We start from the raw sequence: 14,453 nt of genomic DNA on the forward strand, positions 1-14,453 counted from the left end.
CTCAGCCAGTGCGTGGGAACGGATGCCATGGGCACGGCCCTGGGCTGGTTTTCCACCCAGAGCACTTTGCAACATTAACAAGGGAGCCGCCGATCCTTCTTGGAGTTATCAGGGAGAGCGGCAGGTTCACCAGGGGCTGCCGGGGGTGAGTGCCTGGGCCTGTCGCTGCTCAGCTGGCTACCAAGGGAAGTCCGAAAGACACGTGGCCCCTTCTGTTTCTCAGGTTTGAGAGGAGGCCGAATTCCATGTTTAATTGAAAGAAACATTTAGGGTCCAAAGGCAAAGTAGACCTCCCTGACTCCAGTTAATGCCACAACCTATGCCACTTTTGGGGAGAGGGCTCTGTAACCCAGCCTGTGGCTGGGAAGGTCTCTGTTCTATCCCCGATCAGTTACAAACAGGAAGTCTGTGGACTGGCTCCCAAAGGGAGCAGCCTGGGTTGGTGCTGCGCTTCTGTCCAGTCCTGGGGTGCAGGCTCTTCTTGTGGGTGCTGGCTGGGATCAGTTCCTGAGGAGCTGGGCTAGACCTTCTCCCACAAGAACTCGGGAGAGGCGATGGCATGAGGAAGGGGGTAAGAAAAACACACAGAACCCCCAGATTCATACAATCAAGTTGTCTGAACGTGTTTATGTGTTTGTTTCAAACGATGGGAGGACAGGAGATAAAAAGGAAATTGTCCGAGTGTGGCAGCCACCCTTGTGGCACGCACTGCAGGTAGCTGTGAGCTTCTCTTCTCGGTCCTTGTGTGCAGCTGCTGGCCACTGGGCTCCTGTGGCGTGAGTCCCACTCCACCTTCCTGCAGGCAATTTCACTCGCCAGTACCTGGGCCCTGAGGGCCGGTGGCTGCCATTGCCGTGGGCTGTGTGGTGGCTGTCCCACTGGGCTCCTCTATCCGTGCCCTCTTGACCTCGGGCTCCCCGCTGGAAGAGGCAGATGTGGTGGTGGAGGTGGCTGGGGTCGGCGCAGCATTGGCTGCCACTGAGACGGCTGCTGTTGGCTCCTCGGGCCCTACCTCACACACCCGCGTGATGACCACTGGCGTGGATGAACTCGCCTGGGCGGCCAGGAGCTGCAGGGGGCTGGTGAGGGCTGGGAGTAGGAAGAAGAGGTTATTTAAGGGTCACCACTAACTGGCCACTCGTTGACCTGGGCAGTAAGGGCAGAGCAACAGTTCTGTCTCTGCCATTCCGCACATAGGTTTCTTCTCCTTGCCCACGGCAAGCTTGGGTCCCCTCTGCCCTGCTGATTCTGCTACCCTGAGGACACCCCCCTCTTACCCTCTTATGCCTCTGTGATGTCTACTTTTTACTGTCACCCCAGTGGGGTTAGAAGCATCATAGAAACAAACCCCTTGGCATGTCTGTGAGGGTTTGTAGATGGGGTCATGGCGAGGGAAGACCTATTTGGATGTGGGGACACCGTCCTGTGCCGGACTGTGGTAAGCTACCTAAGGAGGAGCTGCCTCTCCCTCTGCCTCCTGACTGCCGCCAAGCCTTCTCAGCCACGGTAGACTGTAGCTGCAAAGCAAGCCAGAGGAAACCCGTCCTGCCTTCCTTAAGCTGCTTTTGGGACTCAGGTCTACGGAGGTCTAGCCACCAGCACCCCACCCTTCAGGCTGCCCGACTTCCTCCTCTGACCTCCACTGTCACCCTAGTTGACATCTGGTATCCCTGCCAGTGTGCTTTCCCGAGCGTGGTCTCAGTGCCTGGCGCTCTCCCAAGCTGCACTGCCCGCGGGCTGATCCCTGGCACCAGGTTTAGGCTGAGGACAGCCTGGGGCCTCACCATAAGTGTTGCCAGGCAAGCTATTCGTGGGCACAGCATGCTTCCCATTCTGAGTGACAGCCCGGACTGGAAGGTGGTGCTGCCCGATGGTCACTGGTGTAGCCGGCTGTAGGATGGTGACTGTGTGTCCAGGGACTCCAGGGGCCATCTGGCTGGCGACCGTCTGGATAACTCGGCTGGCTGCGGGGATTGTGGCAAATGCTATAGTGGGCTTCTCTTCCAAACCTGTAGGTCAGGCAGCCAGTCAGAACCGCACAGAGCCCTAGCCACCCAGTCCCACCAGTGCCACGGATCGGCTGAGGGGGCCGGAAACTGGGGTGGCACTGGGAGAGAGAGCTTCCCAAGAAAATCCTTGGCAGTATGTTTAAGTAAGCAGGGCTTTAGAACATGCTAGCCCGGCATGGTGGTACACGCCTTTAATCCCAGCACTTGGCAGGCAGAGGCAGGCAGATCTCTGTGAGTTCGAGGCTAGCCTGATTTACAAAGCAAGTTCAGAACAGCCAAGGCTACACAGAGAAACCCTGTCTCGAAAAACAAACAAACAAACAAACAAACAACATGCTAGGAGTGGAGGTAGGAGGACCAAGGGTTCGAAGTCATCCTTGGTTACATAGCGAGTTCAAGTTCAAGGTCAGTATGAACTTTATAAGACTGTTGCAAACACCAAAAACAGAATGGAAAAAAAAAAAAATTATATATATATATATATATATATATATATACCTTTGACCATAATCTGTGAGGCAAAGTGTATTGTTTGGAATGACTTTTAGGGCTGTGACTGTCTCTTTCGCAGTGACGTCATGTCTGTGATCACAATTGCTAGTCCTTTGTTGTTGCCAGCGCTACTAGCGACTGATTCTAACTAAGGCTGGGTGTGTGCTGGGTCTCTGCCACTGAGCTACATCCCAGCCCCACTGCCCGCCCCCCTTTAATTTTTTTCTTTTTAAGACAAAATCTAGTTAAGTTACCCAGGCTGGTCTTGAGCTTTGTTGTGCAGCCCAAGGGAACCTCCACCTCCCCAGGGGCTGGGAAAACAGACCAATGCCATTAGGTCAGGCCTGTTTCCAGTAATGATGACATTAAGGAACAAAGATAACATGGAACCCAAGTCCCCAGTGGGAACGACAACCAAGAGCTACTGCTGCCTCTCACAGAATCGAGCGCACCGCCCACATCTACACCAGAAGCTCCCTAGGACCAGGCCTCTTCTGGAAGTGGGCATGGCTGCATGCCAGTAATCTCAGCACTGCTGAGGCGAGATGACAGAGTCTGAAGCCTGCTCAACCAGGGATACATACGGCACTGTCTAAAAAATAAATAGGGGCTAGAGAGATGGCATGGTGGTTAAGCGCATCCACATGGTGGCTCACAACTGTCAACTCCAGTTTGAGGGTATCTGATGCCCCTTTCTGGCCTCCTCCGGCACTGCACATGTGTGGTACAGATACTACACGCAAAACACCCATATACACAAAATAATAATGAAACAAATCTTTTTTTTTGTTGTTTTTTGTTTTTTTGTTTTTCAAGACAGTGTCTCTCTGTGTAGCCTCAGCTGTCCTGGACTCTTTGTAGACCAGGCTGGCCTCGAACTCACAAAGATCCACCTGCCTCTGCCTCCCGAGTGCTGGGATTAAAGGCGTGCGCCACCACGCCCTGCTGGAAACAAATCTTTTAAATAAATAAAAAGACTGAAACCTGAATGGAAACAAAACTCACGCAAACAGACCTGCGCATCAAAAGGCTCAGTACCTAGGGAGAGGCCACGCTGTCTGAAGAGGCATTAACTTAAGACTCACCACCCCACCCGCTTAGTGGGCGCTGAGCCTATGGCCCAGGCTTCACAGCCCCTAACAATGAAAGCTGCACAGCCACATTACCTCTTGCCTCATTGCCCAGGTCCAGCACGGCTGTGCCTGCTGTGTCGTGGGAGGCCCCAGTTGAGCCCTGGCTGGCCAGGATGTACCCATTGGCTGAGTTGGCTGAGGTGGTAACTACCCTCACCATGGTGACGGTGGGGGCCTGCTGCACCACGTGGATGGCGTGGCCTGGGGGCTGCTGGGAGGTCACTATGGAAGCTGGCATGTAGGCGACAGGCTTAGCCACTAAGTTGGACGGTCGGGGAGGGACAGCCATGATCACGGGCTGGGTGCTGACAGGGGAGCCTGCAGGATGACACAGAGGATAGTGACTTGGCGGGTGCCACCCAGTCTGTCCTACGGGGAAGAGGGTGAACCCGTGCCTTACCTGGGGCACTCTGGGAATAACGATACTCTGGAACAGAGGCTAACTTTGACCCCAAGTCGGGGTCATGTGGAATGGGGGAGCCCTCCCGAGACAGGCACTCTGGGGTCTGCAGGCCACTGGAACGAGGGGACATCAGTCCAGGGTGGGTGGGGGAAGCTGGAGCACTCCTGAAAGGAAGAGGAAGGGTCACACCAAAGTGGAACATCACAGTGGTGGAGGTGGGAAAGACACCCCCCACCCCGACTCCCACCTCTGTTCAACAATCCCTAGGATACATCCCACACCCACCCCTACATCTAACTCAGTGATTCCTTCCAGGAACACAGCCTACCCATCCCCACTTCTGCCCAAGAACTCCTAGGGAGCACCTCGCGTGTCTCTGCCCCATACTTCTGGGGCTTCTCTTTTGTTGCCCTGAGGTTTTCCCAGCTCTAACGGTCCCTGGTGACTTGCACACAGTGGAGAGCTAGCTAGGTAGGTGCTCCATTAAACGGGCTGACGGGGAGGAGGACGGTCTGCTTCCTAGCAACTGCACATCCTGCACATGAACTGCCTTAAAAGGTCCCCCCACCCTCCAGAAGCAGCTCAGCCCACATCAGAAGAAAAGGCTTGTAGCCAGATGTGACAGTGTGGGCCTGCTACCCTTGCTACTTGGAAGGCAGAGGAAGGAGGAGCACAAATTCAAGGCTGGCCTGGGCTACAGAGTGAGCCAGTCTGGACAAGTTAGCAAGATCCTGACTCAAAATGAAAAGCAAAACAAACAGGTTTGGGGGTACAGTTCAGTGGCAGAGTGCCTGCCTAGAGTCTTCCAGTGAGGGTCTGGGTTGTGGCTCAGTGGTAGAGCCCCTGCCTAGAATCCCCCAGTGAGGGGCTGGGGTGTGGCTCAGTGGTAGAGCCCCTGCCTAGAATCCCCCAGTGAGGGGCTGGGATGTGGCTCAGTGGTAGAGCACCTGCCTAGAATCCCCCAGCAAGGGCCTGGGGTGTGGCTCAGTGGTAGAGCCCTGACTAGCAGGATGAGGCCCTTCATTGACTCCCCATCACTACAAAAAAACCCAGACTGCTATTGGATGAGCAGAACAACTGTGGTATCTGAGAACTACAGACGCGGACATTTTTTCCGCTGAGAAGCCCCTCCTAGGCTCAGGGTAACACAGGGACAGAAGTACTAGGCCTTGATTTCCTGCATGTGGAGGGATTCCTGAGAGTACCTGCCTCTCGCTGGCTACCTGACCATCTGCAGGCGACCACAGGCAGCTGTCTATAGAAGTGCTGGCTCTGTGGTACCTTCTACTACGTGGTTAGAGACAACTGTCCAAATGGCCTTTTCCTGCCAGGCAGGTGTAGGGCCCAGTGGAGCTATTGATGATAAAATCCATCCATCCAATCCCGCCTGGCGGCAGACAAGTTGTACTCCCAACATGGCTCCATTAAGGGTAGATGGCGCTCAAAGTCCCGACATCAGCAGGAGAGCCCCTGGCCAATCAGTGAAGCTCAGGACCTTTGAACTGGTTATGGCTGGCTCAGCCTCCTGCACACACTACAGAAGGAGCCAGGGACTACCTCACTAACTGCTCCAACCAGCATGCAAGTGTGAGAGCTGAGCATCCTACTGGGCATCGTAGCGCATGCCTGCAAGCCCAGCGGGGATACCACAAGTTCACGGCCGACCTGGCCACAAAGTGAGACCTTGTCTTGAAACTAAAAAAGCAGCGAAGAGAGAAGCTTAATGGCCTGAGAGCGGATGCAGTCCTGACGCGCTAAGCCCATCCCAGCGCCGTGTGGGACCCAGGGAATCCAGCTTCTCAGAGGAGCAGGAGGCAGTGACGGGGAGCTTACCGGGAGGACAGAGGCCCGAAGGGGGTGCGGAAGCAGGAGACGCCTCTCTGTCTCCGCTTTCGGAATGCTTGTTCCACAAGCTTGGCTTCGGAGGCAGGGTCTATCCGCCAAAAAGAGCCCTTCCCAGGCTCCTCCTGGGACCGAGGGACTTTGATAAAGTAACGGTTAAGGGAGAGGTTGTGTCGGATAGAGTTCTGTAGAAGACAGAGAGAGACATCTGTGGGTCACAGCCACCAGAGGGCAGATCTCACAACAGATGCACCAGGAACTGGCCACAGGCACGTGGCGGCAGGTGACCACCCTGCCTGGGGAATTCATGTGGCACGGGGTAGCGTCTCCTATGCGAACTCCACACTGTAAGATCCACCGCGTCAGGACCGGAGAAGGGATGAGGGTGGCCGGGCTCAAAGCACATCTTGAAAGCTGTGTGTGTGGGAGATCACCCTGCCAATTCAAGTGCTTGGAAGGCCGAGGCAGGAGGAGGATCACAAGTTCAAGGTTAGCCTGGGCTACACAGTGAGCTCAGAAAAGCTCCCTGTGGAGCTGGAGTTATGCGGTTGGTGCAGTGCTCGCCTAGCTTGCAGGAAGCTCTGGGTTCCATCCACAGCACCACAGGAGCCAGATGTGGTTGGTGCACGCCTGTAATCTCTCTGCACTCAAGGAATGTGTGTGTGGGTGGGGTGGGTGGTGGGGGGATGGGATGGGATGGGATTGGGAGTTTCAGGTAATCAGGCTACATAAGACCCTGCCTCAAAACAAGAAACCAACAAACAATAAAAAACAAAAAAAAAAAAAAAAAAAAAAACAAAAAAAAAAAAAAAAAAAAAAAAAAAAACCCAAAACCAAAACCAAAACCAACAACAACAACAACAACAAAAAACCAAAACCCAAACAAACAAACAAAATAACCCAAACAAAAAAAGATTCCTCTGGATAAGCTAACCAATGGAAAATGCTAATTACAAAGAAAAGAATAAACTGGTACAACCTGTGCCAATTATGTGTGATGCAGGGGTCTCACACCCTCCAAGAAAGATACAGTGCACAGAACTCATGCGGAGTTGAACAGTGTGTGCAGTGCGCTGCTACAGTCACGTGGTATTACAGTCCACCGTAAGTACAGACACCACCAGTAAGTAGGTGTCAAGGTGGCTGTGATCCCAGGAGGCTGAGGCAGGAGGACTGCCATTATTTTGAGGCTAGCCTGGGCTACAGAATGAGACACTGTCTCAAAACAATTAAAAAAAAAAAAAAAAAAAAAGCTAGGTGTGGCAGCACACGCCTTCAATCCCAGCACTCGGGAGGCAAAGGCAGGTAGATCACTGTGAGTTCACGGCCAGCCTGGTCTACAAAGTGAGTCCAGGACAGCCAAGGCTACACGGAGAGACCCTGTCTCAAAACACACAAAAAAAACAAAACAAAACAAAATAAAAAAAGAGTTACAACCAGGCATGGAAGCACAGTAGTAAAACAGACCACAGCTGGGCTGGGCTGTGGCTCAGTTGGAAGTGCATGCTTAGCACACATGAAGCCCTGAGCTCCACCTCCAGCACTGCACACACTTGGCGTGGTGGTGCACGCCTGCAATCCCAGCACTTCAGGAAGAGGAGGTCATCCTTGGCTACAGAAGAAGTTCGAGGGCAGCCTGGGCTACATGAGACCTATTCACAGAAACAGAACCCAAACAGCTCCCTAATGGCTGTGGCACACAGAGAGCACCTGGAGAAACACCCAGGTGTCTCTTTGCCGTTTGTTCCCGTGAAGCTTCCTCCTCGCACTGCCCAGGCCCCCGGGGCCTCACCTGCCAGCCCTTGTCTGCAGTCCTGTAGTAAGGGTAATGTTTGGTGATGTGGGCATAGATGCCACTTAGTGTTAGCTGCCTGTCCTGGGCCGAGGAGATGGCTTGCACGATCAGCTGCGCATAGGAGTACGGTGGCTTCGACTCGTCCTGGAGGGCAAGGGTCACAGAAGGCAGTTACAGGTTGGGGGGTGGGGTGGTTAGGCTAGCATCTCCCCACCCAGGCCACCCACTCCCCAGACCTGGGAGCCTGCCTCACCCTACATTAAGCTCTGAGCAATAGTGCACGCACCTGCTCCCAGCAATCGGAAGGCTGAGGCAGGAGGACATTGATTTTGAGGTTGGCCTGGGTTATGGTTGAGACCTTGTCTAAAAAAAAAACCCCTAAATACCACCAAGAAAAAGAGGTCAGAAGAGTGGCCAGGTGGGATGTACCTGGAGTCCCAGCCCCTGCTGAATTGCAGACCAGCCTCAGCTACAGGAATCTCTCAAAATACCAGAGAACAAAAAACAAAACAGAGGGCCCGGGGAAATGGGTGAGCGCATGAAGAGCTAGCCGGGCAGGCATGAAGACCCAAGTGTGGTTCCCCAGCACCCACGAGAAATGCAAGATATGGTATACCTCACTGTAACCCTAGTGACGCCAGCCTAGACTAAACGGTGAGCTCCAGGTTCAGTGAGACCTTGCCTCAAAAAATAAGGTGGAAAAGAACTGAGAAAGACACGGTGAGGGCTAGCACAGCTGCACGTATGTATGTGTGTGCAGATGGACACACAGGGCTGGGGAACAGAAAAGATATGCCAAGTCCCACCTCACAGGACAGAAACTGGGTTTGTTTTTCTTTAATGAGTTATTTAAATTGGTGTTTTCCTGCATGTATATCCGTGAGGGTGCTGAGTCTCCTGGAGCTAGCGTTACAGACAGTCTTGAGCTGCCAAGTGGGTGCTGGGAATTGAACCTGGGTCCTCTCTAGAAGCAGCCGCTGGTCTTAACTGTGGAGCCATCCCTCCAGGCCTGAGAAAACAGGGTTTGAATCATTGGATTCTAAAGTTTCTTATTGCCCAGCACACTGTCAGCTATCAGATAAAAAGGAACAGAGATACGCCGTTATAACAAGAAATATGGCTTGGCCTGGTGACTACTCAGAAGATCAAAGCCAGCCTGGGCTACTTACTGAGACTCTGTCCCCCCAAAAAAAAGGTAAAAAGAGGGTTGGTGGTAATATCCCAGTGACAAATTGCTCCTGGGTTCAATTCCTAGTACTGTTACAAGAGGGTGGTGGGCAGGCTGGGCAGTGGTGGCACATTGCCTTTGATTTCAGCACTGGGAGGCAGAGGCAGGTGGATTTCTGTAAGTTCCAGGACAGCCAGGGCTACATGGAAAAACCCTGTCTCCACTCCCTGTCCCCCGCCAAAAAACAAAAAAACCCAAAACCAAAAAAAGGTGGGTAGTGGGTAGTCGGTAGAAAATAAAAATGTGCTGGTGGCGGCGGCACATATCTTTAATCCCAGGACTTGGGAGGGAGAGGCAGGTGGATCGCTGTGAGTTCGAGGCCAGCCTGGTCTACAAAGTGAGTCTAGGACAGCCAAGGCTACACAGAGAAACCCTGTCTTGTAAAATCATGTGCCTTTAAACGCTAAAATGGTCTCAGCAGTAGTGGCTGGGACAAGAAGTAACTGGGTGTGTGACAGGACTCTGGCCGACCACAAATGGCACGGCTCATCATTTGGGGAATGACACAGGGGCAGATAGATCATCCTTCAATGCAGCCAGGTGGTGCACCCCATCTGAGCCACCCTCAGGAACCCTACTTCGGGGTCTTGGTCACCATGACGTGACTACACATCTGACGCTCATACCTTAGGGCTGTCCCCGCCAGATGTGTCTGCCTGCTGCTCAGAAGCGGCCTTCGCTGCAAACTCTGCAGCCAGCTGAAGGTCTGAGGTCACGTTCTGGACGAAGCGGTAACCGGAGGACCCAGCTCCTCGAGGACTGGCTGGGCAGGAGTTGGGGACGCTGAAGAAGAAAACACAGTCAGTCTGAGGCCCTGGGAAGGCTGACTCTGGAGAGGGAACGCCGTTTCTGGACAACCATGGATGATGGACGGAGGGTCTAACTCCTGCCTTCCTGGCGATATCACTGGGTGACCAGCTTCAGAAAACCCGAGGAACACAACCAGAAGCCTAAGAGGGGACAAACATGCTTTACTCTCTCTGAGGCCAAGACCAAAGGCGCAGGAAGCCAAGCCCCAAGGCCAAGAGATCCTAAGCAGGAAAGCAGTAGCCCCAAGTGCTGCAGCAAAGGCAAGTGGCTCCGGGCTGTAAGGACATGGCTAGTGTGAAGGTGACCACAAGATGGCGCTCTAAGAACAGGCTTAGTCTGCAAGTGACTCCACAAAAGGGAAGTTAAAAGAGAAATGCTGTGGGAGGTGGCAGGGCCTGCTGCTGGCAGGGACAAGAGGGGGCACATAGTATTCTCTGGTCTGGGCCATCAGCTCCAATGTGACGTACCACCAGCAATGCCAGCACAGCTGTGAGCTGTGCAGCAGAGGACCCGGCCAGGCCCACCTAGACCCAGGGCTGGGGAGGAATGGCTGGCTAATTGATTAAGACAGGCTCCCGTGGGCCAGTGAGATGGCTCAGCATGCGAAGATGTTTGCAGCCAAGGCAGACTGCCCACATGGTGGAAGAATGTAATTAACACACAAGGTTGCCCTCTGACCTGCACATGTGTACTGTGCTGCAAACAGGCAGGCACACACGCGAATGAATGAATGAATGAACAAACAAAGTGCTGAAGAGATGGCTCTGCAGCTAAGAGCAGATACAGCACTTGCAGATCCCACCACCCACGTCTGATGGCTCACAACTACCTATAGCTCCAGCTTCAGGGGATCTGATGCCCCCTGCTGGCTTCTGTGTACACCTGCACTCACATGCACAGCCCCACCCGACAATGTTAAAAAAAAAGTAAACCTTTAAAATAGTAAGAAGACAGGCTTTCCTTCTCCAATCAAAGCCCTAGTTGTAAAACTGATTTCCCTCAGCAGGGTGGTGTGGCACACGCCTTTAATCCCAGCACTCAGAGGCAGAGGCAGGAGAATCACGTGAGTTCGAGAACAGCTTGGTCTAAGAGCTAGCTGCAGGACAACAAGGGCTACACAGAGAAACCCTGTCTTGGAAGGAAGGAGAAAGAAAAAAAAAAAAAAAAAAAAGATTTTCCTTTAAAACAGAGGCCCGTGAGATGGCTCAGTGGGCAAAGGCACTTCTCTCCTAAGCTTGGTCCCCAGAACACACATGTTAGAAGAAGAATATGGCCTCCCACAAGCTGTCCTGACTCTACACCTGCACCATGGTAGGCATGTACACACACACACACACACACACACACACACACACACACACACACACACAAATACAATGTAATGTAAAAGTTAAAAAAATAAGGGCTGGAGAGAGGGCTCAGAGGTTAAGAGCAGCGACTGCTCTTCCAAAGGTCCTAAGTTCAATTCCCAGCAAGCACATGGTGGCTCACAACCATCTTATAATGAGATCTGGTGCCCTCTTCTGTTGTGCAGGCAGAATACTGTATACATAATAAATAAATTCATCTATAAAAATGAAAAGTTAAAAAATAAAACCTTTCAAACAGGGAAAAGTGATCAAACACTGACGGCGTGGGGTCCTGTCAGCGTCCTGCACCCCGCCTCTGCCCTCCTTGCAGAAGCCTGTGACAGCACACCCACCCAAACCCGTGGCTGGATGAGGACGAGTGTCAGTCAGGACACCGCTTTCTTCCACTGCCCCCAGCTGTGGGAACACCCAGGTCCCTGCTCTCTAGCATGCCTGTCTTCTGCCTCACCTTGGAGCTACCTCTCCTGCAACAAAGTCTCCTGACTCTCCAAACTCACCGAGTTGTTGCCTCCACCTGCACAGACAGTGGCCCTCAGGCCTGGGATGTGACCCTGGGGTGACTGCGGGACGGGGTGGGGGTCCATCTCCCTCTTCCTGGTTGCTGCTCAGGACTGAGCAAGGGACCAGCAAAAGCTCACTGAGGTATGGTGGGAGGATGAATTCCTTCCGGGGTCACGACCCCTCTGTTGGAAGGAGGGGCGCACAGCACACATAATCCTAAAACCTCTAGTTTGAGGTTCTCTTCTCTTTCTGACCACCTCAAAATGTAGTAATTTCTGAGCTCGTAGAGCTCTCCTCCCACAGGCACCCTGGGCTCCTCCCCGCCGGTCCTTGGGACCAGCTGAGGCCTTGCTACTACATAAAGTTCAATCAGCAAACTATGTGAGGGCCTGAAAGGAGGGAAACAAAAGGCAACTTTCCTGGGGCTCTTTCCCTTTTTAGAGGAAGCCCGGTGATGTAGCTCAGGCTGGTCCCAAACTCACCATCCTCCTGCCTCACTTTTCTGAGTGCTAGAAATACAGGCAGGAGCCACCATGTCTGGCTTGAACTGAATTCTCTTTCTCTTGAGACGGGATTTCTTATGAAACCCAGGATGGACTAGAACTTTCCGTGTGGCTTGTGTGGGGATTTTCAGGCATGCTCACCACTCCAGATGGAATTTAATTCTGAGTCTAAAATATAAACCCAAGTACAGGGTGGGGAGGCTGCGAGAGGCATTCTCACACTCAAACACCTGGCTTCAAAGCATGTAGTATAGCACGCCTTTAATCCGGCACATGGGAGGCAGAGGCAGGCAGATCTCTGTGAGTTCAAGGACAGAATGCTATACATAATGAGTTCGAGGCCAGCCAGCCAGTCAAACAAATAAAGATTTTTAAGAACCAGGTTTCAAAACCAGACTTAGAGCAAAGGCATGTGGCATGGGGCCTCGTCACGCAGTGGCACCTGCATTGTGCATGGCACCCTGCCTCAGACCTGGGCCAATTACTTAGAGTTGGCCCAAGTGACAAGTGACATTAAGTCTCCCTGGTGACCATGGGACACAGTACATCTCCTAGTGACAAGCCATGGACACCCAACATAGGTGGAGGGGACTGAGGGAGAGCTTCCATGGAGGTGACGGAAATGTCTGTTCTGGGTGTAGTCTCCCTGCCCACTCTGAGGGCACAGGGTGATGGGTGGCACACAGAGCCATGGAAGGAATTGCACACCTTTGCTCCCAAGTGTAAAACCCAGGGTTGACGTCTTTGGGGCCTACAGAATGGTTAAACGGAAGCAGCATATAAGGTCTGGCAAAGCCCATCTTAGAAATGGGAAGAGTCACGTGCCAGACCTGAGGGCTGCAGGCCTGTCATTTTAGCTGCTGGGGAAGTTGAGGCAGGGGGCTTAAAGCTCAAGGTTGGTCTGGGATACAGAACAAGTAGAAGGAGTTCAAGCCCAGCCTGGGAAACGAAGTGAGACCCAGTCTCCCATCCCCTGCCTAAAAAAAAAAAAAAAAAAAAAAAATCAGAACAATCTAAGAATGTAGCTCAGTGGTAGTGAGGGGCTGGGGTGTGGCTCAGGGCTAGAGTACTTTCCTGGCACATGTGAGACTCTGGGCTCCGGTGTGTGTGTGTGTGTGTGTGTGTGTGTGTGTGTGTGTGTGTGTCCCCGTCCATCTTGAGAAAGCAACCTCAGCCTCTTCAGCCTGCCTCCTGCCAGTGAGTGATCCCCATGTGGCCTCAGCCTGGCAGCCAGTGATGGCAGTTTCTCAGCCCTCCCCTCCCCGCACCCACCCAGGGCAGCCATGCTTCTGATCGCTCATCTTTTCCCAACCTCAGAGCAGCCTGTTTCTCAGGACAGCCCACTGAACCATCCTTGTAAGCAGGCTGCAAGGAGAGAGCTGCGCCTGAGACAGGGCCAACGCTGCTGCTGGAGCTCAGGTCTCAGGGCCCTAAATCAACCCACTGTGTCCACTGGGAGTCAGGTGATTCCCAGACTTCCCAGCCTCTGAGAACATTTATAGGGACTTGGAAAAGCTAGTCGGAAAGAGAAATTTACAAGAGGCGTGCCAGAAGAGGCGTGCCAGAAGCAAAGAGGGGTAGAGAGCTGCAGACCAGCCTAGTGCAGCAACAGTCTGCCTTTAAAACCAAACCAAACCAAAAGAAACCTGCCCTTAAACACTGTCCTCACAGAAACAAAGCAAAGCCCTGAAGGAGCCTGCAAGCTCGTCCCTCCCTGCAGTGAAGGACACACATGTCAGGTTCAGAAGGCGCTTTCTGCTCCCAGACAGGGGCAGATTCTTCCCTGTGGAGGAGTCTGCCTGTGTCTGGCTCCCCACCTTGGAGGAAGAAAGCCAGGACTTGGTGGAGGGTGTGATGGAGTCTGAATCGAGGGGCTAGATCTGGGAGCAGAGATGAAGAAACTTATGCCTGTATGCACACACACACACATACACACTCACAATACACAAATACACTCATACATACATGCACGCACGCGCGCGCGCGCGCACACACACACACACACACACACACACACACACGCAAAGACAAGTGACACCAAATACATAAGACACATTGCCAGCTTTGGTGGTGTGCACACTCTGAAGTCAGTGAGAAAGCTTGAAGGCTCTGTGCATCAATCAGTCTGCTCCTGGGGACTGGCCTGGCCCTGGCCTGTTCCAGCAGCAACCTTGATAATCTCCTGCTGGCTCTGTGACAGCCTGGGCCACACCCTGGAGCTAGGCTTGCAAGTTGCTTCTCTGGACTCCCCAGACGTGCCAAGAAGTGGCCCTGCCTGGTGCAGAGGTCCAGGGCTTCCAACAGGCACAGGCAGCCTGCGGGGGCACGGTCACCTGTCTTTACTTTATTTCTCTTTCTTTTCTTTCT

The 14,453-nt window shown here is 53.0% G+C and overlaps 1 protein-coding gene across 1 annotated transcript in view; it reads right to left on the bottom strand.

The window, feature by feature from the left end:
- Positions 1-219: 219 nt before the first annotated feature.
- Foxk1 (forkhead box K1) overlaps positions 220-14,453 on the bottom strand; it is a 65,400-nt gene continuing 51,166 nt past the window's right edge. The window contains exons 3-9 of the mRNA XM_051161110.1: positions 9,529-9,685; positions 7,672-7,818; positions 5,871-6,064; positions 4,035-4,201; positions 3,668-3,952; positions 1,785-2,009; positions 220-1,089 (exon numbers count right to left, since the gene is read on the bottom strand). Coding sequence (XP_051017067.1) covers positions 809-1,089; positions 1,785-2,009; positions 3,668-3,952; positions 4,035-4,201; positions 5,871-6,064; positions 7,672-7,818; positions 9,529-9,685 — 1,456 coding nt within the window. The 3' untranslated portion in view covers positions 220-808. The remainder of the gene's footprint in view (positions 1,090-1,784; positions 2,010-3,667; positions 3,953-4,034; positions 4,202-5,870; positions 6,065-7,671; positions 7,819-9,528; positions 9,686-14,453) is intronic.

Source organism: Acomys russatus, chromosome 19 (genome assembly GCF_903995435.1).
Source record: "Acomys russatus chromosome 19, mAcoRus1.1, whole genome shotgun sequence".
In the NCBI taxonomy this organism is placed as follows: Eukaryota; Metazoa; Chordata; class Mammalia; order Rodentia; family Muridae; genus Acomys; species Acomys russatus.